Source organism: Aythya fuligula, chromosome 30 (genome assembly GCF_009819795.1).
Source record: "Aythya fuligula isolate bAytFul2 chromosome 30, bAytFul2.pri, whole genome shotgun sequence".
Lineage (NCBI taxonomy): Eukaryota > Metazoa > Chordata > Aves > Anseriformes > Anatidae > Aythya > Aythya fuligula.
The window spans coordinates 81561-103193 of NC_045588.1; the positions used below are offsets into that span (position 1 = coordinate 81561).

Consider the following 21633-nt stretch of genomic DNA (forward strand, 5'->3'; position numbering starts at 1 on the left):
GCGGGTGCCCCCCACCCATGGGTGCCCCCACCCTCCTGTCCCCTGTTACTCTCTTTTTTTGGGGGGAGTTATAAATGTCCTTTCTCACAGCCTGGCTCTGGGGGTGTCACGGGGGACGTGGGAGCGCCGTAGGGGACAATGGGGACACCGCAGAGGACAACGGGGCTGTGGGGACTTCATGGGTGTCATGGGGACATCACAGGGGACGGTGGGGTTGGGATGATTCCAGAGGGGATGACGGAGTCATGGGGACACTGCGGGGGACGTGGGGGCTCTTTAGAGCACGACAGGGTCATGGGGCCACCACAGGGGACAAAGGACTCCAAAGGGGATGGCAGAGCCATGGGGCCATCATAGAGGACAGGGGCACTCCGTAGAGGATGGCACATTCATGGGGACCCTGTAGGGGACAGGGGGAGCCCTTGGGGTCGTAGGGGCCACAGAGGGGGCTGGGAGAGGCACTGGGGGATCAGCTCAGGGCATTTAGGGCACGGTGCTGCTCCATCCTCAGCCCGTGGTGCTGCACGGTGCTCGGTGCTCCACAGCCCTGCAGGGTGCTCATCCTGTGCTGCACCCCCCTGGGTGCTCATCTCCGCATGCTGCTCAGCTCCCGGCGCTGCGTGGCGTTGCTGCACGGCGCTGCACACCTCCCCCTGCCCGTCCTCAGCACCCGGCCGGGGCGCACAGGTTGCTGCAGCCGCACGCTGGTGGTTTCCTGCCTTCCCAGCAAGGCCCCACGCCGGCGGCGCTTTCCGGTGGCTTTGTCAGCACCCACGGCTGCTGCTGGAGCACGGCCGGGGTACAGCCATGCACACGCGTGGGGGGTGCACGTGGGTGCATGCACAAGCAGGGTGCAATGCACCGATGGGTGCACACGCAAGCGTGGGCGCAACGCGTCCCTGAGGCTGCAAACATGGGTGCAAACACACGAGTGGGTGCTTGCACAAGTGGGTGCAGGCGTGGTGCAAGCATGCAGCAGCGTGTGCATGTTGCAGCCGGGCAGCTCCCCGTGTTCGTGCACCGGCACAAGCGTGTGCACAGTGCAAGCACGTACCGTGAGCGTGTGACCGCGTGCGCCATGGGGACGTGGGAACAGGGGGACATTATGGGGACATGGGGGGGGCTGCGGGAGGTGATGGAGTGGCTGCAGGTGAGAGGGGACATGGGTGACACAGGGGGGATGTGCGGGGGTGTCAGCACCCAGGTGTATGGGTGCTGAAGGGGGAGTGGGGGGGGGTTCTCTGGTGGCTCGTATAGGGTCGTGCATTGGGTGGTGATGACCCTTGGGACCCCGCCCCTCACCCAGCTGGATGCCAGGACCCCTTTTTGGAAGCCTGCTGGGACCCCACTTCAAATTAAGCCACTTGGGAGCACCAGGAACCATAAATAAATTTACTTAATCAATAAATAAAGTGGCTTCGAGTACCAGACAATAACTTAAGGGGGGAGGGCCCGCCCCCAGGCCAGCTGGGGGGGGGAAAAGGGGGAACAGCAGGGACCCCCCACGCCTCCGGGCATGGGGTGGGGATCCGCAGTCCCTGCTGATGGGAGTCTGTGAGGTCCCTCGATGTCCCCAAATGTCCAGCATGAGGGTCAGGCCTGCGAGGTTCCTTGATGTCCCCAAGGAGGGAGCTTCAGCACCCCAAATCTCCAGGCAGGGGGGGGTCTGCAAGGTCCCTTGGTGTCCCCCATGTACAGGCACAAAGGTCTGTGAGGTCACTTGATGGCCCCAGATCTCCAGTCTGGGGGTCTCCAGCACCAAATATTCAAAGGGGGATGGGGGTGGGGGTGTGTGCAATGTCCCATAATATCCCAAATCTTCAAGGGTGGAGGTCTTCGATGTCCCCTGATGTCCCCAGCCTCCGAGCGGGGGCGGCACCAGCCCCAGATCTCCGTGCCTGGAGGTCAGCAGTGTCCCTTGGTGTCCCCGAATCTCTGGGCGTGGGGGTTTGGAACCCAAATCTCAGGGCGCGGGGTCACCGACGTCCCCAAATCTCCAGGCATGGAAGTCAGCAACGTCCCTCGACGTCCCCAAACCTCCAACCGGGGGGTGGTATGGATGGGGGGTGACCGTCCCCAAACCCCTCCGGGTCCCCTTTTCCACGCCAGCAGCGGCCGCGTCCCCGCCGTCACCCCCCGGCGATGCGCAGCAGCCCCACGAAATTCCCCTCCCGCTGGTCCTGCGCCATCTGCCACTCGTCCCCGCCGATGTCCCCGACCAGCTCCACGTCCAGGACGTCCCCGGGCTGCAGCAGCCCCACGGCCTGGGCCAAACCCGAGCGGGCAGGGCCGGGGTCGGTGGCACCGGGCAGCACCAGGGGCACGGAGAGCAGCGGGGGCGCGGAGCCGGCGCGGCGCAGCTGGAGGGTGACGTTGCCGGGGGGGCAATTTTCGGCCGTGCAGGTGAGGGCGAATTGCCCGTAGAGGAGGTAGAGCCCCCCCGCCGCCACCTGCAGCCCCGCGGCCGTCACCTCCAGGTCGCTGCTGAGGAAGACTCCGCTGATGCCTTCCTCGTAGCGCCACAAGGGTCTGGAGGACACCGCCAGCGAGCCTGGGGGGGGACACAAAATGGGAATGGGGTTAATATGGGGGGGCCACGTGGGTGGTGGTAGTAGGGAGTGGGTGTCCCCGGTGGGAAATGGGGTGGCCCCAGTGGGAAAAGGGTGGCCCCGGGGAGAATGGGGGGGTGCCCCTTGGGGAATGGGGTGGCCCCGAGGGGAAATGGGGTGACCCCAAGGGGAAATGGGGGTGGCCCCAAGGGGAAACGGGTATTGCGATGGGGGAGAGGTGTCCCCATTGGGAAAAGGGTGTCCCCAAAGAGAAATGGGGTTTCCCCATGAGGATATGGGGTTGCCTGATGGCAATGGGGTGCCCCCCAATGAGAGCTGGGTGCCCCCGATGGGTGCTACGGGCGCCAAGAATTGGGTGAGGGGGCTGCGGGGAGGCGGAACTGGATGGGGAATGGGGTGGCCCCTATGGGATTGGGGTGGCCCCTAAGGGGATTGGGGCCCTGCAGCCACCCCCAGGGGATGACACCACAGAGCCTGCAGGGCCGGAGGCTGCTCCGTGACACCTTGGGGACAGGCGGTGACACCGCAGGGACCACAGGGACGGAGGCTGCTCCGTGACGCCCTGGGCACCTCGGGGTGCTCCGTGACACCCCAGGGACACTCCGTGACGCCCCGGGGCCCGCGGCCGCTCCGTGCCACCCCCAGATGCTCCGGGCCTGGGACACCGTTTCCTTTCTGAGGTCGGAAGGGGGAACCCGCGCGGCGCTTTCGAGATGACGGGGCGAGCTGCTGGGGGGGGGACCGCTGCATCCCGGTGTGTGCCCCCCCCAGTGACCCCAAAGCACCCCAAAGCCCCTCACCGGGGTCCCAGGACTTACCGGTGCTCAGCAGCAGGTGGGCGGCCGTGGCACCCTGCAGGAGAGGAAAAAGGGGGGGGTGTCAGTGGGACCCACACGTCCCCAGCCCCGTGTCCCCCCCCATACACAGCGCACCCCCCCACTGGTGAAGGGGAAGTTGGGATTTGGGGACTTTCCAGCTCCAGAGGGTGTTTTGGGGGGGGGTCCCGGGGAAGGGGGAGACCCCCGGGTTAAGGGGGAGATGGGGGGATTGGTCCTTGGGGGGGGGATGGGGTTGAGGCCTGATGTCCGTCTGTCCGTCCCCATCTGGTGGGCGTGGAGACCCCCCCGGATCTCAGGGACACGCGGACGGACAGACGGACAGATGGGGGACACCTGGAAGGAGGGGGGGGGATGGACAGACAACCGGACAGACAGATGGATGGACAGACGGATGGAAGGAGGGGGGGCGGATGGAGAACTGGATGGACAGACGGACGGATGGACACCTGGGAGGAGGGGGGGGGGACGGACAGACAAGAGGACGGACAGATGGATGGACACGCACAAGGGACAGGCCCCAGGCGGACAGACGGACGCCCGGGTGGGCGGATGCACACCAGGACAGACGGACAGCTGGGCCCCCAGAGGGACAGACAGACGGACAGCCGGGGGGACAGACAGACGGACAACTGGGGGGGCGCCTGGATGGATGGCTGGACAGACAGACAGGCAGACAGACACCTGGATGGACGGACAGACAACCGGACACTTGGACGGACAGACGGACACCTGGCTGGACGGACAGGCAACCGGACACCCGGACGGACACCTGGACAGACAGACACCTGGATGGACAGACGGACACCTGGACAGACGGACAGGCAGCCAGACACCTTGACGGATGGACACCCAGACAGACGGACACCTGGATGGACAGACGGGCAACCGGGCACCCAGACAGACAGACAGGCAACCGGGCACTTGAACAGACGGACGGACACACCCAGATGGGCAGTCACCCGGACAGACACCCGGACAGACAGACTCCCCATCACCCAGCCTGATGGAAAAGGGGACGGACACACGGACAGGACAGACGGACAGACAGACAGACACCCCCCCCCCCCCCCCCCACCTCCACCCGGTGCCCACCTGCGGGGGGGGGGCCGTGTGCGGGGCTCTGCCCCCGGAGCACCCCCAGCAAAGCGGCGGCGGCGGCGGCGGCCCCGAGGGCGACGGCCCCGAGGGTGGCGAGGACCGGGAGGAGGCGGCGGAGGCTGCGCCCCCCCCCCCCCGGGGAGCACGGAGCCGCCCGGTCCCGGCAGCGGCAGCAGCGGGGGGGGGGCGGGGGGGGGCACTCGGGGTCTGCGGGCGGCGGCATCGCGGCGGGGAGCGGCGGAGGAGCCCCGCTTATAACGGGACCGGGCTGGGGGGGGGGGGGACGGGGGGGTGGTGACGGGGAGGGGGGGTGGAGCTTGTGTCCCCCCCCCACACACACACACAACCCCACGGCCCCCCCGGGGGTGGGGACAGACCGGCACCGGGGAGCCCCCCCCGGGGAGGAACCGGAGGCACCGGGGGCGGGGGGAGCCCGGGAGAGCCGTGGATGTAAAGGGGGGGTGGGAGGGGGGGTGAGGGGGGGGCACTTCCTCCGAGGGTGTGTCCCCGTCCCCGTCCCCCCCCCCCCCCGGGGATTTCCTGCCCCCCCCCTGCCGTGACGGAGTACCGGAGTTTCCTATGGGGTTGGAATTTCTGCCCCCCCCCCCCCCAAAAAAAAAAAAAAAAAAAAAAAATCCTCTCCCGGCACGCCGGGGGGAACGGGAAGGGGGGGGGCGGATTCCCGGCTGCCCGGGGGGGGCACGCGCATCCCCCCCCCCCCGTATGAGACCCTGTGTGAGACTCCCCCATGTGAGACCCCCACATGTAAGCCCCCCCCATGAGACCCCCCCATGAGCCCCCCCCATATGAGAACCCATGGGAGACCCGCCCTATTTTGAGACACCCCCGCCATGAGACCCCCCCCATATAAGACCCTACGGGACCCCCCCCCATGTAAGGCCACCCATATGAGACCCCACGGCAGACACCCCTCCGTGAGCCCCCCCACGTAAGACCCCATATGAGACCCCCCCAATGAAACCCCCCCGGAATAACCCTATGTGAGACCCCCCCCATAGAATAACCCCCATAGAAGACCCCATGGGAGACCCCCCCATGAGACCCCCTAAAGTGACCCCCTCCAAGTGACCCCCCCAGTGACCCCCCCCCAGTGACCCCCCCATGAGTGACTCCCCCCAGGTGACCCCCCCCATAGCCCCCCTCACGTGACCCCCCCCCATGACGCCCCCCTATGGGAGGAGACTCCCTGGGAGCCCCCACTCCCAAGCCCCGCCCCTCCCCTGCCCACGCCCCTCCCCTGGCCCCGCCCCTTCCCGCCTGACCCCGCCCCTCTCCTCCCGCGCCCGGCCCCGGCCGTTGCCCCAGCCCCGCCCCGCCCCTCCCGGGCCCGCCCACGCTCCTCGAGCAGCCAATCAGCAGCCACAAGCCCCACGTGACACCCCCCCCGGGAGGAGCAAGCGGCGCCGGAAAGTCACGTGGTGCGGGCGGATCCGCGCGGGGGCCGCGGGCAAGGGTGAGGGGGCGGGGCCACGGGGGCGGGGGGCGGGGGCTGCAGGTGTGGGCGGGGCCTCGTTGGGGGGCGGCGCTTCCGGAGCGGGCAGGTGGCGGCGGGGCTGCGGGGGGGGTCCGGGGGGGGCAAAGGGGGGGGGGGGGACACGGGGGGTAATGGGACGGGGGGGGGCATGGGGGGGGCGTGACATTGGGGGGGGACATGGGAGTGGGGGGGGGCAGGGGGGGTGATATGGGACTGGGGGGGGCCATGGGGGGGGGCCATGGGACTGGGGGGGGGCAATGGGGCTGGGGGGGTTATAGGGGGTGATATGGGACTGGGGGGGGCCATGGGGGGGGGCCATGGGACTGGGGGGGGGCAATGGGGCTGGGGGGGTTATAGGGGGTGATATGGGACTGGGGGCCATGGGGGGGCCATGGGACTTCATGGGACCGGGGGGGGACTTGGGGCTGGGGGGGGCGTGACATGGGGGGAGGACATGGGACGGGGGGTGACATGGGGCTGGGGGGGGGCGGTGTCCCCAGCATGGAGGGGGGACAGCATGGGGACAGGGGGGGCTTTGGGGACACGGGGACAGGACAGGGTGGCTTGGGGAAGGGGAGGGGGGGACAGCCAGGACGGGGTGGCCACGGGCCCAGGGTGACCAAGAGGGGGGGTGGCCAAAGGCCAGGGTGGCCGCGGGGACAGCAGGGACACAGGGACGTGGGGACACAGGGACACGGGGACGTTTGTCCCTGTCCCCAAAACTCCAGGGCTGAGCTCGTCCCCGACCCCGCAGGGACCCGGTCACCTCCGGTCACCTCCGGTCACCCAGCAGGTACGGTGCCCCGGGGGGGGGGGTGACACCGACCCGAAAAGCTCGCCGGGTCGGCTGCACCCACATATTTCCGCACCCCGAAATTAGGACTCCCGGCCCCTCGGGTGGGGACGCGCCAATTCCCTACGGGACACGGAGCCCCCCCCCGGGGGTTGTCACCGGGGTTTTGTCCCAGCCTGCGGTGGTTTTGGTGCTGTTTTGCCCGATTTGTTTGTTTTTTTTTTCCCCCTGCCTGTTTCGCCCTTATGGCAAGTGGCAATGCTCACCCGCCTTTTTAAGGTGAAAATGGGGGAAATTGGGGTTGAGGAGGAAAATCTGGCCTCTGACCTGCTTCCAGGTGCTAAAAGGGGTTGTGTTTTGGGGGAAATTGGGCCGGGTTTGGTGCTCGCTGGCTCTGCCTCCTCCCCAGGGGTCTTTGCACCAGCATGGCCTAAGCAACCGGGAATGCCTTCGTTAGGCTGTAATTATGCAAATGAGCAGACTTTGGGCTCCGGCCGGGGCGCCTGTGGCACTGGGATGGGTTCAATTAACCGCCTTTAATTAACCATCACCATCCTGGCGCCGAAATTCCTCTCGGTCCCCGGCGCCGGGGGAGTTCCCGTTTGGTGTCCCCCCGTTTGGTGGTGCCGGGGCTTCTCCGCCGTGCCGGGGACAATTTTGGGACTTCGCGGGGACAATTTGGGGACGTCACCGTCACCTCCCGTCCCTTCCCCAGTGTCCCCATGGCTCTGCTCGCCCTCCTCGGCTGTGTCGGCGCCGTGCTGCTGGCGGCCACGGCCACGGCGCTGCTGGTGGCGGCGTATCGCCTGGGGCTCCTCTACCGCCTCCTCTACAAGGTAAGGGCGAAACGTGGGTAAAAACACCCCGTTTTGGGTTAAATCCGCCCGGTTTTCTAAGCGGGCATCCTCCTGGCCTCGCAGGCGGACCCCCGGAGCCCCCGCTACGGGGGCGAGCTGGTGGCGGAGGTGCTGAAGGCTCACGGCGTCCGCTTCATCTTCGCCCTGGCCGGCGGCCACATCTCGCCCATCCTGGTGGCCAGCGAGAAGCTGGGGATCCGCGTGGTGGACACCCGGCACGAGGCCACCGCCGTCTTCGCCGCCGACGCCGTCTCCAGGCTCTCGGGTACCCGGCGGGGTGATGGAGGTGGACCTCCTGCTCAAAGGGAGGAGGGGTTTGGGGTGTCCCCGCTCTTTGGGGTCCCCGTTGTGTGGAGGCTTCCAACCCTCTTTGTCTCTCTCCCCCGTGCGTTTTGTCCCCATTTATCCCCCCCCACAACCAATCCAATCCCAAACAAGGACCCTGCGGCCGGGCCCCCTGCACCCCAAACCCCAAAACCGGGGTCCCCAGGGGGTCACCTCCCACCCCCCCATCTCCCTCCCCAACAGGCCGCATCGGTGTCGCCGCTGTCACCGCCGGCCCCGGCGTCACCAACGCGGTGACGGCCATCAAGAACGCGCAGATGGCCGAGTCACCGCTGCTGCTCATCGGGGGGGCGGCCGCCTCGCTGCAGAAGGTCCGGTGGGCTCACGGAGGGAGGGAGGGGATTTAAGGGACCAAACCTAGCTTTTTTTTTGAGGGAGATTTCCCCCATTTTGGGTTTTTCGCCGCAGGGCCGGGGCGCGCTGCAGGACATCGACCAGCTCTCGCTCTTCAGGACGCTCTGCAAGGCGTGCGTCTCGGTGCGCACCGTCCGCGCCATCGTCCCCGCGCTCCGCCAAGCCATCGCCACCGCACAGTCAGGGACCCCCGGTAAAGATTTGGGACACCCCAACACCCCCCCATCCCCCCCTTGGGGAAGCTTTGGGGTGATTTCAACCCCCCCCCAGGTCTCATTGTGGGCGCTGCTTTTGGTGGCAATGCTTTGGCGCGGCGCTTTTGGTGGTGCTGGTGTCACCTCCCTGAAACGCGTTTTTTTTGTTGTTGTTTTTTTTGGTTCCTTTTTTTTTTGGGGTCCCTTCACCCCCGTCCCACAGGTCCCGTGTTCGTGGAGCTCCCCATCGACGTCCTCTACCCCTTCCACGTGGTGGAGAAGGAGGTCGGCGGTGCCAAGAGCGCCCGGGGGTTCCGTGGAAAGCTGGTGCAGTGGTGAGCAGCCACCCCCCCCCGCCACCCATGGGTGCTGCCAGCACCCCGGGGGGGCTGCAGCACCCCAAAACGCCCCCTTCTTGACAGGTACCTCCAAAACTACGTCCATAACCTCTTTGCGGGTGCTTGGGTGCCCCGGGATGTCACCCCGCTGCCGGTGAAGGTGCCGCTGGCCACCGAGGATGAGGTTGGCTTTGTCCCCCGACCTGCTTCTGAGTTTTTGGGGTCTGATGGAGCCGTTTTGGGGGTCTGACGGAGCTGTTTTTGGGATGGCAGATACAGCGCTGTGTCGAGCTGGTGAGCCGGGCCACGAAGCCGCTGGTGCTGGTGGGCAGCCAGGCTCTGCTGCCACCCACGCCGGCCGAGGAGCTCCGGTGAGCAGGCCTGGGGACAGAGGGTATGGTTTGGGGACAGAAGGTATGGTTTGGGGACAGCTGAGCATGTCCGGGGACAAGCGAGCTGGTCTGGGGACGGATCAGCTGGTTTGGGGACAACTAAGCCTCTTTGGGGATGGATCATCCAGTTTTGGGGTTGGACGAGCGGACCTGGGGATGGCTGAGCCGCTCTGGGATCAGCTGAGTTATTTGGGGAAAATGAGGTGGTTTAGGGAAAGATGAGCAGGTTTGGGGCTGGATCAGCCACTCTGGGGACTGCTGGTTGAGTTTTGGGGTTCAGCCGAGCTGGTTTTGGGTCCAACCAAACCAGTTTTGGGACCCCCAACCGAGCCTGTTCTGAGGCCCGACCGAGCCATTTTTGGGGCTGATCGAGCCGCTTTTGGGGCATGCAGGGAAGCGCTGGAGGCCTTGGGCATCCCCTGCTACCTGGGGGGGGCTGCGCGGGGGCTGCTGCCCCCCGAGAGCCCCCTGCTCCTGCGCCAGAACCGCCGCGACGCCCTCCGCGAGGCCGACCTGGTGCTGCTGGCAGGTGGGTGCCGGGGCTGGGGAGGGGACGGGGACACCCCGCAGTGACCCCCATCCCCAAATTATGTCCCCCACCTTCCCCCAAAGGCGCCGTCTGCGATTTCCGTCTCTCCTACGGGCGCCTTTTCGGCCGCCAAACCGCGGTGGTGGCCGTCAACCGGGACCGGGCGCAGCTCCTCCGCAACGCCGACGTCTTCTGGCGGCCGCGGCTCGCCGTGCAAGGTGACAGCCCCGTCCCCCCCCCGCCGTCCCCACGGCCCCAGCAGGGTGGTGGCACTGCGGGAGATGGGGTTGGGGTCAGATGAAATGGTTTTGGGGGAAAACAGGGATCTGGGAGAGCTAAGATCTGTTTGGGGCCAGTTCAGCCACGTTTGGGGCTCAGCTGAGCTGGGTTTTGGGGGTCCAACCAAGCCAGGTTTGGTGTCCAGCAGGCCTGGGTTTTAGGGCCAATTCAGCCTGGTTTGGGGTCCCGCTGATTGTGTTTTGGGGCTCAGCTGAGCCAGATTTGGGGGGGGTCTTTAAGGTCCCTCCCAGGCCAAACTATTTTTATGATAACTGAGCTGGTTTTGGGGCCAATTCAGGCAGGTTTAGGGTCTGACATAGACGACTGGGGTGGTTTTTTTTTTTGGAGGGGGTGTGATGAGCTGGGCGTTCTCTGCAGGTGACGCCGCCTCCTTCGTGGTGGGGCTGGCGCGGCGGCTGGGGGGCTACTCCTGCCCCAGGGACTGGCTGGGGGGGCTGCGCGAGGCCGAGCAGCGCAAGGAGAAGGCGAACCGGTGAGCACGGGGATGGGGGGGGGAAACTTCCAGAGCCTGGGGGGGTCCCGTGTCCGTTTTGGGGGGTGAGGACCCCATTTTGGGTACAAGGGGGAGGTGTCTTGGTTGATTTTGGGGTGAGAAGTTCCAGCCCCTTACTACCTCTTTGGGGTTTCCATATGTATGTGGGGGGGCCATACCTGTTTTGGGGAGACCCCAGCCAATCTCTTCTTTTTTTTTGGGGGGGTGGGGGGTCCTCTCTAACAGGGAGAAGGCAGCGACCCCCACCCCGCAGCACCTGAACCCCCTGGACCTGCTGTACTGCCTGGACGCGCTGCTGCCCCCCGAGAGCCTCTTGGTGGCTGACGGGGGGGACTTCGTGGGCACCGCCGCCTACATCGTGCGCCCCCGCCGCCCCCTCTCCTGGCTGGACCCCGGTGAGGACCCCCCCCCTCCCTGGGCACGGTGTCACCGCTGGGGACACGCGGGTGACACCGGCTGTTGTCCTCGCAGGCGCCTTCGGCACGCTGGGAGTTGGCGGCGGCTTCGCGCTCGGTGCCAAGCTCTGCCGCCCCGAGGCTGAGGTATGGAGGGGGGGGGACACACAGGCACGTGGTGGCCCACGGGGACAGCGGTGCCACCTGCTTGGCCTCGTGTCACTTGTCCCTTCCCCTGCCAGGTTTGGGTCCTGTACGGTGACGGCTCGCTGGGCTACAGCCTGATAGAGTTCGACACCTTTGTGCGGCACAAGGTGAGACGGCACCGAAACGGGGGGTGGGGGGGTGGAATTGGGGGTCTTGTCCCCGCTCTGGGTTGTCACCGGGGCGCGGTGGCCCCATGCTTTGTCCCCTTTAGACGCCCATCATCGCCTTGGTCGGCAACGACGCGTGCTGGAGCCAGATCTCCCGGGAGCAGGTGGCCATGCTGGGCAGCAACGTGGCCTGTGGCCTCGAGTACCTGGGTGAGCGCTGTCCCCACCGTCCCCTACACACTGGGGGGGGGACCGAGCCCCTTGATCTGGGGACGCTTGGTGGCCCTGGGTCACCCTGGAGTGGGTTGAGCCGTTCCTGGTGGCCCCGCGTCGTCCTGACGGTGCCGCGCTTGGTGGCCACGGCGCAGTGGGGAGGCTTGGGCCGTGCCCTGTGGCCCCGTTGTCACCCCCGCTGTCACGCCGGTGCCACAGCCCTGTCCCTGTCCCCTCCCTGCAGATTACCACGTGGTGGCCGAAGCGCTGGGGGGCAAAGGCTTCATGGTGGGGCGCCCGGACAGCGAGCGGCTGGACGCCGTCCTCCGCGCCGCGCAGGATGCGTGCCGCCGCGGCCACCCCGTCCTCATCAACGCCCTCATCGGCAAGACTGATTTCCGCGAGGGCTCCATCTCTGTCTAGGGACTGTCCCCTCTCTCCCCCGACGCCGCCCCGGTGCCCGGCAGCAGGGATGAGGGGGGCTGAAGGATGCCTCTGGGTGCCACCGAGGTGTCACCGAGGTGTCCCCAACCGGGGATGGGCGAAAAGAGGTGTTAGGGCGGTGGCATCGGTGCTGTGCCCCCTAACTTGGGGCTGGGGGGGGGGACAGTGGTGTCCCCTGGCAATAAAGCAGCGCCGTGTGCCCCCACCTGCCATCCTGCGCCATCGATTCGGGTGCCACGGGGCATTTTGGGGACTGCCACCCCCCCCCAAGGGGATACCACCACACGCACACAGCCCGGCAGCGAGTGCAGCTTGTGTCCTTTATTGCTGGTGACAGTGACAAGGCGGTGGGCAGGGCAGGGTGGGCGTCAGGCCATCCGGGGGGGACACAACTGGGGACAGCGTTGTCACCGAGCCCCCCCGGGCCTGGTGGCACCCCCTGCCCGGGTGATTTAACACTGCTGGCTCAGCCCGGCCGGGCCGGTGCGTTCACATTCAGCTGGTTCCTGTAAGGCTAATACTGAGCAAGGCTGGTTTTTTTTTTTGTTTTTTGTTTTTTTTAGGGGGGGGAGAGGAATTCATTTGGCTCCCTCCCTCCCCGCCCCCGTAACACTGGTGCTGGGTTCATTTTGGGGGTGAAAAGGGCTTTTTCTGCAGGCTGCGGTGAAGGCAACCGCCACGGGCCATCCGTCCACGCGCACGCACACGAAGCTGGAGTAATAAATAAAAGCTCAGCGCTCCCGTACCGGCAGCACCCCCCCGGGGGGGGGCAGAAAAAAAAGTGGGGTGGGCTGGGGGGTCCTTGCTGCCCCCCCGAGGGAGAGCCGTCACCCTCCTCAGGGGGCCAGCAACAGGGAGGGGATTTTGGGGAGCCCTCGTGAGCTGGGGGGGGGGTGGGTGGTGGGGAAGGGGAGAGGTTGCCCCCCCCGTAGCCTGAGCGATGGAGGTCATGGACCCTTGTCAATACTGATTTTGGAGGGGGGGGCACCCATGGTGGGGGGACTTGGAAGGGGAAAAGGGGCGAACAGGCACTTGAGGGCAAAATTTGGCCATAAAAAGCCGAGCAAGAGGCACCGAACCTCCACCACCCCCCCCAAAACGGCGCGTGGATGCGTGGGGGGGGGGGGGCGTGCAGCCAATTTTGGGGGGCGGGGGGCTGCTCAGGTGGCCCCCGATGGGGCCGGGGCCCCCCCCCAAAGACGGCATCACCTTTTTCTTGGGGGTCCCTCCTGCTCGGCGCTGTGCAAATCGAAGGCAACAAGAGGCAAGTGCTGCGTTTTGGGTCGCTCCCCCCCGGCGGCGCCATCACAGGCAGACGTTGATCTGCTTGGCCAGCTCCCGCTCCAGGTCGAGGATGAGCGCGTCGAAGTCCTTGAGGTTGAGCCGGGGGCCGAAGGGCGCCTCGGGCTCGTCGCCGAGGCCGAAATCGGCCACGAAGAGGGTCCGCCGGTGGGCAGCCCGGCTCTCGCCGTCACCGGCCGCCGCCGCCGCCGCCACCACCTCGTCGTAGCCCCCGAACTGGTGGCCGCAGACGCTCCAGTCGCCGGCGTAGCGGTTGCTGGGGGGGCTCTCGGGTCCCCGGGGGCGATGGCGAGCCACCACCGCTGTGTCCAGCAGCTCCAAGCGCAGCGCTGGCTGCCGCGGGCGGCCGGGCGGCGCCTCCTCCTCGCAGATTTGGGGGGCCAGGGATGAGCGGGGGGCTGCGGAGAGAGCACGGGGGGGGCGGTCAGGATAAAAGGGGGAAGCCTGGGGGTGGTTTGGTGGCGTTGGAGGGGGCAACCCTGGGGGTGACTACTGGGGTCAGAGGCGCATGGCACAGCCCCAGGGTGTCACCGACCCCCCCAGAGGGTGGCCTGGGAGGTGGCCAAGCACAAATTTCCCCCAGGGTGGGGGCCACGGGTGTCCCCCCCAGCCCCCCCAAAGCCTGCTCACCCGGCCAGGCCTGCAGCAGGTAGTGCAGCACCTCGATGTGCCTCTTGAAATCGACGGCGCTGGCGATGTCCTCGCTGTGGGCGTAGCTGCGGGCGCTGCCGGTGCCGCCGCCGCCGCGCCGAGGCTCCTGGCTCTGGGTGAGCAGGACGGGCCCGAAGCAGACGGCGATGTTCTGCGGGTTCATGCGGTTGAAGTCGTGGAAGGAGGCCACCAGGCTGAGGTGGTCCAGGAGCCGCGTCAGCGTGGCCTGGGGGACAGGGTGGCGTCAGCGGGGACACCCCCCAGGGTGACGTTCCCCGGCTGCGCTGGGCCACCGTGGGGAAACGTTTTGCTCCCTGACATCGCTGGGGCTGAACCACACAGCTAATAAAGAGGGCATGGAGATAAATGCTCGGCTACTAGGGATGGAGAGACCCCCCCCAAAAAATGCTCAGGGGGGGTGGTGACACCAGGAGGTGCCACTCATCCAGAAACAAGGACACCGCAGTGGTGACGCGCGATGGAGAGCCCCAGACCGAAAGGGGTGCCCTGGCAATCCCCCAGTTTTAGTCCTAAACCCCCCAGTTTTAGGGCTGGCCACCCACCTTCTCGACGTCCGGCAGGCAGTCGAGCAGGGTGACGGCGTCCCGCTCGCCCGGGGGGGTTCGGGGGGGCCGCTTGGCCATGGCCTCCAGCACGACGTGGTAGAGCGTGGGGGTGATGAGCGGCGTGGGCAGCTCCCGCAGGTAGTCCTTGAGGATCCCTGCGGGCGAGGAGCCAGAGCGGGGGGGACATCAGCGTGGCCACCCCCCCTGTGGGTGCCGGGGGGGGGCCCGTGGGGTGGGCACTGACCCGTGATGACGTTGATGTCAGGGTAGAGCTGCTCGGACAGCGTCACGGCCGCGCTGTCCCTCTCGAAGGCATCGCGCAGCTCCTTCTTGACGGCGGCCGAGCCGCAGAGCCGGTACAGCCCCACCACCTTCAGCCCCCGTTTCTCTATCTCGGCCACGCACTTCTGGATCAGCAGGGGCACCTTGGTGGCCGTCTTCTCCCTCTCCACCAGCTGGCCCAGCTCCACGCCGAAGACGCGGGGCTCGCACTCGCCGGGGCCGTCCCACTGCTCCACCAGGGTGAATTTGGAGAAGAGGACGCCGCGAGGCTGCAGCCGCACCGCCAGCTGCTGGGCCCGGCAGCCTGGGGAACAGAGGGGGGCTGTTGGTGGGGATCCATGCCATGAACCCCCCCCCACCCAAATCCATCCCCTCCCGTCCCCGCCGCGCACCTCGGAAGATGTGGGGCAGGACGACGGTGCCGTGGCAGCAGAGGCGGTTGCGGCAGGAGGAGGGGTCCCAGGAGAAGACGATCACCTTGAGGAGCTGGGCGCCCTCCAGCTCCAGGTTGAAGGTGTGGTTGAGGCCGAGGAAAGCCGCCTTGCAGGGCAGCAGAGCCGTGCGAGCCCGGTTGGCCGCGTCCACCTGCAGCACGCAGAAAACCTCCCGGGCTTCGGCTCGCGGCGGCTTCAGGTCCCGCACGCCGTAGAGGTGGACGCTGACCAGCCCGGAGATGTGCTGCCCGCCTCGGGGCAGCTCCCCGCAGCTGTAGGGCCGGAAAGCGCCCACGTCCAGCCCGCTCTCCCCATCCTCCGGCTCCGCGTGCGCCCCGGTTTTGGCCGGCAGCTCCGGGGAGTCGCCGTCGCTCAAGTAGCCACCCTTGCTGGCCGCTTTGGCGCGGGGCAGCGAGGCCACGCTGGTGTCGAGGTGGTAGCGGCTGATGACGTTGCTGGACTCCTTGCGGGCGTCGGAGGGCGAGGAGCCCCCCTCCTGGCCCCGCGGCCGGGGGCTGCGCAGGCTCAGCTTCCTCCGCAGCTCCGGCAGCTTCTTCATCTTCATGGAGAGGCGGCGCACGGTCCCCGGGGACTTCACTTTGCTGAGGGAGCGGCCTTTCTTGGTGGCACCGGGGCTGGCGGGGGGGGACGGGGGGGAGAGCCCCGTCCCCAGGCTCACGCAGGGGATGGGCATCTTTGCTGGGGGGAGAGAAAGGGTGAGCGGGTACCGGGGGGTACCGGGAGCCTGGCTGGGACTGGGGTGGCTCCCTGGAAACCCTGGTGGGGTCTGGGGGACAATGTCCTGTTTTGGGGGATGGGGAAGGGGCAGGGGTTATGGGATGTGTCTGGGGGATGGTGAAGATCATGGGGACCATGGGGACCACGGGGTCCAGATGTCCCTGAGGACAGGGTGGGGACAGGGACGGTCAGGTCTTGAGGACATCATCCCGGGGGGGTGGGCAGAAAGGGACAGGGATTGCGGACTCTGGGGGATGTCGGCCTGGGGGACAAGGAAGGGACAGGGACCACGGGGTCCGGGAGACCCTGGGGACAAGGGACCACGGCCTCTGAGGACCTCGGGGTCCAGGGAGCCTCAGAGGCACCAGAGAAAGGACAAAGACCGTAAGGCACCGCAGATGGAGACCGGGCGGCCCAGGGGACACTCTCCTGCGTGGTGACAAGGGCTGTGGGGAACCCAGGGCCCCCACTGTCCCCCCTCTCCCCTTTCCCAGCCCCTCACCACAGGCCTGCGTCCTGCCAGCCGCCGGCTCCTCCGCGCCGCGGGCTCCGGGGCTCTCCGCCGCCCCTCTGCCCCCCCAGGGGACGTCCTCGCCGCTCGCCTTCGGAGGGTCCTCGTCCTCGGGGATGGGGTTGTACCAGATCTCGCCCTCGCTGCCGGATGCTCCAGCCTCGGCCTCGGCACCGCCGCCACCAGCCTCATCCAGCCCCGGTGCCTTCGCCGAGGACAGCACCCAGTGCCGGCTGCTCCGCTCCAGGCTCTGCAGGTAGGCGCCGTGCCCCGGGCTCCTGCCGGGACCACCGAGCTCCACGGAGCCGTTGGCTGCTTCGGCCTCCTCCGCCGGCTCGGGGGGCTCCTCGCCGGGGGGCTCCAGGCCTGGCCAGGGGCTGCTGGGGGCCGGATCCGGCTCGCCGGCCTCCCCCAGCTCCGGGGAAGCTTTGGGAGCCGGCACCCTCCTCCCGCTGGGCTCATCGCGGCCGCCGCAGGAGAAACGGGCCCAGTTCTGCTTGCGGGGCGCTGCCGGCTCCGGTGACACCGGGGCCGCCTCGGGGTCCGCCGGCGACTCGGGGCTTGGCGGAGGATGCTCTGCGGAAAGGAAGAAAGGCTGGGGCTCGCTGGGGGTCCCCACCAGCGTCTCGTGGGACCCCCCCACTCCGAGCCCCGAATCCGCTGCCGGGGCCGCGGAGGCAGCTGCGCGCAGCCCCTTGCCAAGAGGGATTTCCGGCTGTTTACGGCCGGACGGCCACGCTGCCGCGCTCCCACCATCCCGGGGGGGCTCGCCGGAGGATTGGGGGGGGGCTCGGCCGGGCCCTGCTGCACCCCATGGATGGGGGACACGGCCGCATCCCGGTGGGCACGGCTCTGCCTCCGTCCCCGTGGCCTGCACCCCCTGCTCGCACGCATGCAGGCTGGGGGGGGGCTCAGCAGTGCGCCCCCAATTCTCGCCCCCGTCCCACCGGAGCCCCCTCGCCCCCATGGGGCTCACCCCCAGGTGCTGTCACAGCCACCCCCACCCCCCAGATGTGAACAGGGGGTGCTGGACCCCAGGGATCCCTTTTTTTGGGGGGGCAGGACCCCAAGGATCCCTTTTTGGGAGGGGACAGCAGGGACCCGGGGGGGGCAGCAGGGACCCGGGGGGTGATGCGGAGCCCTCGGGGGCTGCACCAGGGACTCGGGGGGGGGGGCTCCAAAGGGACTGAGGTGGGGTCTCCATCCCGGGGGGGGGGTGTTGGGCTCCTCGCCCCCTCCCCAGCTCCGTACCTCGCTCTTTGCCATCCGATTTCTTCCTGCGCGGGCGGTCCCGGCCCCGCAGCCGGGAGAAGGTCCTCCGCAGCAGCGGCTCCGCCATCGGCCCTGCCCGGACCCCCCCCACCCCCCCCCACCCCGACGGGGGTCCCCTCGGCACCCCAGGGACCCCTCAGCCGGGTCCGGTCCCGTTCAGCCCAGTCCGTTCCCGTTCAGCCCAGTCCGGTCCCGTTCAGCCCGGTCCGGTTCCCTTTAACCCGTTTCTCCCCAATTAGCCCGCTCCGCCCCCCCCCCCCCGCCCCCAGCCCGGTTGGGTGGGGGTCTCCCGTTCCTCCCGGTGGTCCCGGGACCCCCCCCCCCCGGTCAGCACGGCGGGGCCTGGAGCGGCGGCGGCGCCATCCGCGGAGCGAATTCCTGGGATGCCGCCGGGAGCGCTGCCGGGAGCTGTAGTCCGGAACCCCCCCCCCGAGCCGGACCCCCCCCAAAACCCCACGGGGCTCCCGGTAACTACAAGCCGGGACCCCCCCGCCCCGGTTCTAGCACCCCCCGGCCCCGTTCTCTGCACCCCCCGGCTGGGGGAGTCCTCGGGGGAGTTGGGGGAAGACCTGGGAGGGTCTAAGGGGGGGGTGGGGGGGATTTGGGGAGGCTGTGGGGGGTGTTTGGGGGGGCTGGGGGTGTTTGGGGAGCCTTGGGGGGTGTTTGGGGGGGGGGCTGGAGGGGTATTTGGGGGGTCTGGAGGATGTTTGGGGAGGCTGCGAGGGCATTTGGGGGGGCTGGAGAGGTATTTGGGGAGTCTGGGGAGGTATTTGGTGGGGCTGGGGGGATATTTGGGTGCCTGGGGATGATTTGGGGAACCTGGGAGTGGGGCAAGCCCCCCCCACCCCACGTCTGCAGAGGGCTCCGATGTGGCATCACCCGCAAAATCACCGCTGCTCCCCTGGGGGGGACACCAACACCCCGGGGCAGCCCGCACCCACCCCACCCACACCGTCGGGGGGCGCTCATCAGATCAGGGACCTCACTCTGTGCACCCATTTATTATCCCACGGGGACCCCCCCGGTGCGCCCCCAACACCAAATCTCGCCCGGAGTGAGTGGAGGTGCTGGAGGCCGAAGCGGCGAGTGGCGGTGCTGCGGTGCTGCGGTGCTGCGGGGCTGCAGGGCAGACGTGGCGATGGGCTCTGGGGCAGTGACGGGGACTTGGGGGGGGGACACAGACCCTCGAGGTGCCCCCCCCCTGCACGCTCAGGGCTGCCCCTCGCACACCCAGGGGAGCTGACTTGTGCAGGGGTAGTCGAACCACGTGCCGTCCACGCGCACCACGGCGCAATTCTCCTGCTTCCCCCCATTGGGCTCGTCCCTGTGCCAGGAGCTGTGTCGGGAGAAGGGGGGAAGCGACACGGTTTAGGGGGTGGCCCCCTCCGCACCCCCAAGCCCCCCTCGCCCTGTCCCCAGCGCCCGTCGGGCTGTACCTGCGCTCCTTGGGCAGGACGGAGCCGTCTGCCCGCTTCCAGGTGCCCTCGACCTCTTTATCCGTGATGCCCAGCCAGGAGGAGGCTCGCAGAAAGGTCTTGATGTAATTCTGGGGGCAGAGGCAGGGTCACCCCGCTGCAGAGCCCCCCCCAGGACCCCCCCAGGACCCCTGCACATCCTTGGGGACAGCGGGGCTCGGTGCCACCAGCACCGCCTCTGCCCAGGAGTGAGGAGACGGGGGGGAAATTTGGTGTTTTTTTTTGTGCTGGGGGCCAGTTAGAGGATGGATGGGGTCAGGGATGGCAGGATCAGGGCCTCGGGACACTGGAGCAAATTCAGGGTTGAAAGGACAGAATTTGGGTAAAAAAGCAGAGCATCTGAGTGTTTAGAGAATAAAAGTAAGAGCTGGATGCTCAGCAGGAAAAGGTGGCGTGGGGTGACCTCAGAGCAGGCCCTGAAGTCCAGGACAGGATTTTGGGGTCCACGAGAGGCTCGTGGGGGCCGGGCTCTGCCCCCCTCACCCTCTCCTCGGGGCTGTCCACCTCCAGCAGCCGCGTGCCCAGGGCCGAGCAGAAGCCCCGCGCCGTCTCCCAGGTGCTCGGCGTCGTGGAGCGGAAATAGCACGAGCCCTCGAAATAGGTCCAGCCTCTGGAGCAAGGGGGGCAACCTGGGGAGGGGACACAGAAAGGGGGTCACCTCCTCCCGGTAGGGCTGCGGGAGCTGCCAGGATCCCCGCTTGGTTAGGGGTAGGGTTAGAGCCCTGTTGGGGTTTAGGCTAGGTTAGGATATATAGAAAGGATTAGGATATATAGGTTAGGATGTATAGAATCCTATATAATTAGAGCTGTAACTGGGTTTGGGTCCCTTTGGGGTTTGGGTTTAGCTCGAGTCCTCAAAATTTAGGTTTCCAACTGGGTTGGGGTTGGCTGGGCTAGGACTCCACTAGGGTTCGGACTCCTTTAGGGTTAGCTTAACTCAAATCATTTAGGATTAGGCCTGAGTTAGGGCCCTGTTGCCGTCTGGGCTTCTCTTGAGCCATATCCCTGCCAGGCTGGGGCTGCGTTTCCGCCCCTTTAGGGTCGGGCAAGGCCCTAAATATCAGCAGCCGGGGACTGACTGGAGCGCGAGCAGACGTTGTCCTTGCTCCCGTGGGCGACCCAGCGGCTCCACTCGCGGTCCCCGATGTAGAGCATCACGGTCTGGTGCAGGTTGTTGCCGTAATTGAAATAGAGGTCGTGGCCGGCCAGCGCCAGCAGCGTGCCGTCGCGGCACTCCCAGCGCTGCAGCCTGCCGTCCTCCCGGCACGGCTGCAGCCGCACCGTGGACAGGTTTCTCTCCTTGGCCGCCGTCACGCAGGAGCGGGACCCCGCCGCGCTCCGCAGCCGGTCCCCGGGGAGCCACTGGAAGCGTTGCCCCTCGGCCTCGGGCCGGCACGGCGCCGCCGTCAGCTGCTGCCCGCGCGCTTCCACGCACTTGTCGTGCGCTTCGTTGTACAGCAGGAAGGGCGCGGAGGCTGCGGAGAGGGGGACGGTGGAGAAATGGGGCCCGGGGAGACGGTGACACCGTGGAAGTGGTGGGGGGGACAGGGACAGGGACGCGGCGCGGGCACGCACCCACGTTGGGCGGCTGCTTCACCGTCTCCGCTTTGTCCAGGGCCACCGTCAGGGCTGCGACTGGAGGGGGCAAAGGGTCACCGTGCTGGGGGGGGGGTCCCCAGTCACCTTAACGCTGCCCCCAGCAGCCCCAGCATCGTCTCTCAGGGTGGGGGAGCCGCCGTGGCCCCCCCGGTACTCACTGTGCCGTGAGCCGAGGGCGAGGAGGAGGACGTTGAGCAGCACCGAGACCCCCAGGGCCACGGCGCCCACCAGCACCAGCCTCTCCTGGGAGCAGCACGGGCGCGCTGGGGAGGGTCAGGGGGTGACGGCCGGTCCCGATGGGGCTGCAGGGCCCCGATACGGGCTGCACGGCCTCATCCCCACAGGGGTGGGCTCACCTGGGGGGTCAGGAAGGTGCTTGCGGCTCGGCACGGCGATGGGGGGGTCGAGGGGCTCGTAGGGGTTCTCCTCCGCGGGGCACGGGTCGCTGCAGGCTGGAGAGGGGGCAGCAGGGATGGTGCCTGTGGGGGATCCCCTCCCCTCTGGTGCCACCACCAGCCCTGGGGACCCCTGTCAAGCACCACGATGGGGGCGTCCCCCCCATGTCACCACCCTGGGGACCCCCCCATTGGGTACCAGAGTCCCAGGGTTTGCCTGTGGGCAGCAGGGATGGAAACGGGGATCCCCTTTGGTGCCGCCATCTGCCCTGGGGACCCCTCCTCAGATCCCAAAAGGGACAGGCTTGGGGCATGAACTGAGGACCGCTGGGCTCGCCCCCACCCCAGCCAGCACCCCGGGGTGCTCCCTACCTTCCTTGCCGCCAGGCCCCAGCACCCATTTCTGCCCTTCCCTGGGCTGGCTGGGCTCGATGTTGCCGTACAT

General features: G+C 67.7%; 3 protein-coding genes across 4 annotated transcripts; 1 reads left to right on the top strand and 2 right to left on the bottom strand.

Moving 5' to 3' along the window:
• Nucleotides 1-6048: 6048 nt before the first annotated feature.
• Nucleotides 6049-12211, top strand: ILVBL (ilvB acetolactate synthase like). Its single transcript, XM_032205024.1, has 17 exons — nucleotides 6049-6069; nucleotides 6757-6795; nucleotides 7511-7631; nucleotides 7716-7917; nucleotides 8181-8308; nucleotides 8406-8544; nucleotides 8769-8880; nucleotides 8968-9067; nucleotides 9157-9254; nucleotides 9668-9804; nucleotides 9888-10022; nucleotides 10462-10576; nucleotides 10823-10992; nucleotides 11069-11139; nucleotides 11235-11306; nucleotides 11411-11516; nucleotides 11764-12211. Exons 3-17 carry the CDS (start codon nucleotides 7518-7520, stop codon nucleotides 11940-11942), a joined length of 1878 nt encoding a protein of 625 aa, XP_032060915.1. The 5' UTR covers nucleotides 6049-6069; nucleotides 6757-6795; nucleotides 7511-7517; the 3' UTR covers nucleotides 11943-12211.
• Nucleotides 12212-12264: 53 nt separating this feature from the next.
• Nucleotides 12265-17938, bottom strand: SYDE1 (synapse defective Rho GTPase homolog 1). 2 transcript variants are annotated; one of them, XR_004254267.1, is made up of 8 exons: nucleotides 17699-17938; nucleotides 16439-17023; nucleotides 15157-15897; nucleotides 14727-15068; nucleotides 14480-14637; nucleotides 13896-14142; nucleotides 13173-13663; nucleotides 12265-12674 (listed from the first exon to the last, which is right to left on the bottom strand). XR_004254267.1 is itself a non-coding variant. In XM_032205021.1 (7 exons), exons 1-7 carry the CDS (start codon nucleotides 17784-17786, stop codon nucleotides 13269-13271), a joined length of 2556 nt encoding a protein of 851 aa, XP_032060912.1. In that variant the 5' UTR covers nucleotides 17787-17938; the 3' UTR covers nucleotides 13090-13268. The 2 variants fall into 2 exon arrangements, 1 of the variants encoding a protein (XP_032060912.1); XM_032205021.1 differs by lacking the exon at nucleotides 12265-12674 and having other exon boundaries at nucleotides 13090-13663.
• Nucleotides 17939-18928: 990 nt separating this feature from the next.
• LOC116500048 (macrophage mannose receptor 1-like) lies at nucleotides 18929-21633 on the bottom strand. Its single transcript, XM_032204943.1, has 7 exons — nucleotides 21561-21633; nucleotides 21150-21245; nucleotides 20770-20829; nucleotides 20274-20669; nucleotides 19678-19823; nucleotides 19156-19265; nucleotides 18929-19055 (listed from the first exon to the last, which is right to left on the bottom strand). Exons 1-7 carry the CDS (start codon nucleotides 21631-21633, stop codon nucleotides 18929-18931), a joined length of 1008 nt encoding a protein of 335 aa, XP_032060834.1.